General features: G+C 43.3%; 1 protein-coding gene across 1 annotated transcript; it reads left to right on the top strand.

Annotated features, from left to right (window-relative positions):
* Nucleotides 1–383: 383 nt before the first annotated feature.
* On the top strand, nt 384–3657 carry LOC102474674 (secretoglobin family 1D member 2-like). The gene is made up of 3 exons (XM_006167030.2): nt 384–616; nt 2300–2487; nt 3558–3657. The coding sequence occupies exons 1-3, from the start codon at nt 562–564 to the stop codon at nt 3582–3584; spliced, it is 270 nt and encodes an 89-aa protein (XP_006167092.2). The 5' UTR covers nt 384–561; the 3' UTR covers nt 3585–3657.
* The last annotated feature ends 491 nt before the right edge of the window (nt 3658–4148 follow it).

Genomic DNA, 4148 nt, shown 5'->3' with positions numbered 1-4148 from the left:
TTCTCGCTTTCTGTCTCTATGTCTCTCTCTGTCTGTCTGGCGAGCGCAAAAAACCTCTTCAAAAAAAAAAAATCTTGGATTGCTCTGAACACGAGCACACGCATGATTCCTGGCTGGCTAGAAGGCTGGAGGGAGGATCCCAGCATGGCATGATTCCATCAGGGCTATCTCGCTCTCTTCAAGAAACTTAGAATAAGACAAAACAAAACAAAAAATTCAATGCTCAGAAACAATTGAGCTCGCTGAGGCTGAGACTCCAGGAATTATTTCCAGAGACAGCTAAACAATCATCTGGAGGAAAGAGCAGATTTCCAGTAGGGCGCTAATCTGTGTACTACTCCTTGGAGGGAAGGTCATATATGTAACAGAGATGAAGACCTCCAGCCTTGGTGAGGAGTCAGGGCTAGAATCCAGGCTTTGTGATCTGCCACAGCCTGTGTGGGCAGGACCAGTGAAGCTCACCAGGTACAAATAGTCTTGGAACCCAGTGGCACTGCAGGCTCCTGTGGTCGAGTCTAAACCGCTCGTTGTTTGCTAAAGCTGAATGCAAAATTAACCACCATGAGGCTGTGGGTGTCTCTCCTGCTGGTCACTCTGGCCTTTTGCTGCTACCAGGGTGAGTATTATTTATCACCAGCCCAACACCAGAGAAACCTATTTGCATGGTGTAGGGTCAGAACAGGTGAAAATTTAAGACTTTTCCTGTGTTTATATATATATATATATAATACATACATACATATATACATATATGTGTATATATGTGTGTGTGTCTCTCTTTGGGGAACTGTTGGTGGAACTTCACTCCTTGGCTGTGACCTGTATTTCAGCTGAAGCAGGATGTAATGGGAGTTACTGGCTGTGAACCTGCGATCTGCCAATTACCAGTCCTTTGCTTAAACAAAAATCCTTACACTTGCCAAGCCTACTCTTATCATTGGTGCTTACTATTACCACCAAGAGTGCTATGAGAGTGGAGCAAGATTTTGTATGTCCTCACTTGAGCTCCAGGTATCAGCAAATGTCTAATAATTAGAAATTCTCCTCCCCAGAGTCTCCAGTGTGAATTGAGCTCAAGGCTTTTTAAGTTCAGTCTCATAAAATGATATAACTAGAAGGGTCTTTGGAGAGCTTTCAGGTCAGAATGAGCCAGTGCTCTCAGAATCTCTTAAGAAACAAGCACCTGGGCTCTGAGAATAAGCAGCGCTCAAGGTATCCACCAGTGCTCTCCATACCAGTTTTCTAGGAGTAGTTCTGGAAATCGTAGCAGAACTCCTAAAATGATTACCACCACGGTATCTGTTTTTCTAGAATTAATTCTACTCATTCTTTAACAATATTTTACATGTTTCACAACCATCCTTGGGACTGATCTGACCTCTGTGAGATCTTTTAACTCATACCTCATACTTCTGAACCTTCTCTTTCTGTGAATTGCTTGAATCTCTCTCTCCAAATTCTCCTCATAGTTTGATGTCAACTGCTCAGGGGTCACATTGGGACCTGGAAGGGCACTTCTGAGGTACAGATTGGTTATGAAAGACTTGGGGGAGTGGGAAATCCAGACCAGAGAAAGTGATAGGAATCCAGGTCGCACCAAACTTGCCAGCAGTGGCAGGAACGAGCCCTGGTTCCCGCTTTTGGACCTTTCTGGGGATGCTGAAAATTACTGCAGAGCAAGAGCCAATCCCAATTTCCCACAGTTCCTCAAAAGCTCCTAATTTTGGTTAAAACTAATGTGCTTTTTACTGTACTTTTGAGCTCTATCTGCTTCCATGCATAGCCCCAGTTTCTCCGACTTGGATTCAAAATATAGTCTTTCAACATTTTTTTTTTTAACCATTTTGTTTGCTCTTCTCCAGATTTACTCTCATTTTTTTGATCTCTGGTAAGATTCTGACACTACCATTCACATTGAAAGTTAAAAACCCAAACCTCCTCTTCATCAGTATCTGTGTTGAATAAAATGTTACTTTGTTATCTGTTATCTATTAATAGGTAATTATTTAAAATCCAAGAAAAGCAAAATTCTGTAAATCAGAGTTTTAGAGAGTAGAGCTGTGAGCTTTTGCAAAAAGCAGAAACTGAATGAGTGTCAAGAGAACAGTTTTCCAGACCTAGCTCTGCCCTTGGCTTTGTGATCTTGCAGAAGTCTCGACCTTGAGAGTCTTACATCGTCATTAGCACAAATATGCAATGGGAGCATAAAACCTTGGTGGTACTGACTAGTGGAACATCAGGGAGCCATGGGGGAAATGACTTTTATTACCTAAATTGTTTTTTTACTTTTATGTTCCAGCCAATGCAATGGTCTGTCCAGCTGTTGTTATTGATACAGAAAACATCTTAACCATGCCTATGGGGATGTATGAGAAGAGACTTAAAGCGTTTAATGCACCAGCAGATGCTGTTCAGGCAAAGTTGCAAGTGAAGCAATGCATTGATCAGATGCCCAGAGAAGACATACGTAAAATTAAACACATACTGGTAATTTCTCTCTCCTTTATGCATACAGGCTTCTTATCCGCTCCACAGCCAGGAGTGAGGTTAGCTGTCTGTTCCATGGGGTCTCACGTAGGGTTCCTGCCTTGCTGCTCACCTTTAATCAGGTGACTCAGACCACAGGGTAGAATATATCAGGACAGCGGCTAAATTGAACTCGCCTGCTCACAGCTTCCTGGGCATGTTCCTCCTCTCTGGTCACCCCCTCTGGATACCAGGTTTCTCAGTGTCCTTCATGGAAGGATAGCTGGGGCCCCATGAAAGGAGGTTGGAGGACCAAGCCCTGCTGCTTTGTGTTACCTGGGATTTGCTGAAGATGAGGTCCACTTATTCAGTGGGCACAAGCCCTAAGGAATCTTATGGGAGTCTTGGGGCTATTGAACAGGGAGACAGAGGGAGAAGACTGGAGCTGGCCTCTGTCAGGTGCAGCTCTGTTAGCTGGGGGGTGTGTGTGGGGGGTGTCTCTGGCAGCCTCTGCAGAGCCAGGAGACCACTCCCAGCTCCTTATACCTCATGTTATCTTCCTGTGACATGACTTCATAACCATCGCCAAAGCGTAGCCCTGTGCTGCATTATATCCTACATTGAAATACCTGAAATACCTACATTTTGTCTTTATCAGGAAACCAAATGTTTAACAGGGCCTCTTGGCTTGTCTCTTTCTGGGTTTATGTCCTGAAATTTAGTTGCAGATGGCCAAAAAAGCTATAATTTCATTGTTAAAAAGGACCCGGGCCAGAGGCAGAATTCCCACCTGGTGTTTGGGTGTTTCCTGAAAGTTGAGTCTCACAGTCCCATCCCAGTCCTATCTCCCGTCTTTTAGTCCTGGATCTCCCATGGGGGTAATAGTGGATGAAATTCATTTTCCCCAAACCTCGTAGAATGTAACTTCTAACTACTCTGTCCTGCTTCTCACTCTCTCCTTTCCATTAGAAATCTGAGCCACATTCTTGGGCCACTTCAAGATTTGTTTTCCTGACTTTGGAAAGGCTGTTCCCTATCATTCATGGCATGCACCATGACTGACTCCAATTTTCCTTTATTTTTTATTACAGGTGGAAATGCTTCCTAAGTGTCTCTAGTTACAAAAGATATTATATTCTGTTTCCACTATCCTCCAATGATACCTGATTTCCAATGCAATATGTAAAGGTTATGCTTCCTAAGTGTCTCTAATTGCAAGATATTATATTCTGTTTCCACTGTCCTCCAATGATACCTAATTTCCAATGCAAAATGTAAAGGTTTCAACGTCTTGCTTTAATAAATTACTTGCCCTGCACTTCTCCATGTGTCTTGTTTGCATCTAAGTCTCAGTGCTCGAGTTAAGGGCAGTTTTAATACTAAAGTGCATTTTGATATTCTCACAGTAACTTCCAGAGACTAAATAGCCTCTGTTACTGGTGGCCAAAGTGTCTGGGATCCCAAAAAGATATGTATTTAGGAGACCCCCAGACTCATTGGCTGGCTTGTCGTGTGGTCCACACCTCACAGCAGCACTACTGTGATGTCCTCATGGAACCACAGTTGACCTGCTCTGTCCTTAGATCTTCACTGTTTTGACTCCCATGTCATGTCCAGGACACCTGATTTTCCACCTACTTCTGAATTCTTGGTGCATCTCCAGGATTCAACCTTTGATTAAC

Source organism: Tupaia chinensis, unplaced genomic scaffold (assembly GCF_000334495.1).
Source record: "Tupaia chinensis unplaced genomic scaffold, TupChi_1.0 Scaffold144466_1, whole genome shotgun sequence".
Lineage (NCBI taxonomy): Eukaryota > Metazoa > Chordata > Mammalia > Scandentia > Tupaiidae > Tupaia > Tupaia belangeri.
This window is presented reverse-complemented; position numbering and strand designations above follow the sequence as displayed.

Excerpts from the sequence above, each read along its gene's own strand:
- LOC102474674 (XM_006167030.2), top strand. The coding sequence starts at position 562 with ATGAGGCTGTGGGTGTCTCTCCTGCTGGTCACTCTGGCCTTTTGCTGC. Across the intron at positions 617-2,299 it reads GGCCTTTTGCTGCTACCAGG|CCAATGCAATGGTCTGTCCA; the intron begins GTGAGTATTATT and ends TTTATGTTCCAG. Across the intron at positions 2,488-3,557 it reads GTAAAATTAAACACATACTG|GTGGAAATGCTTCCTAAGTG; the intron begins GTAATTTCTCTC and ends TTTTTATTACAG.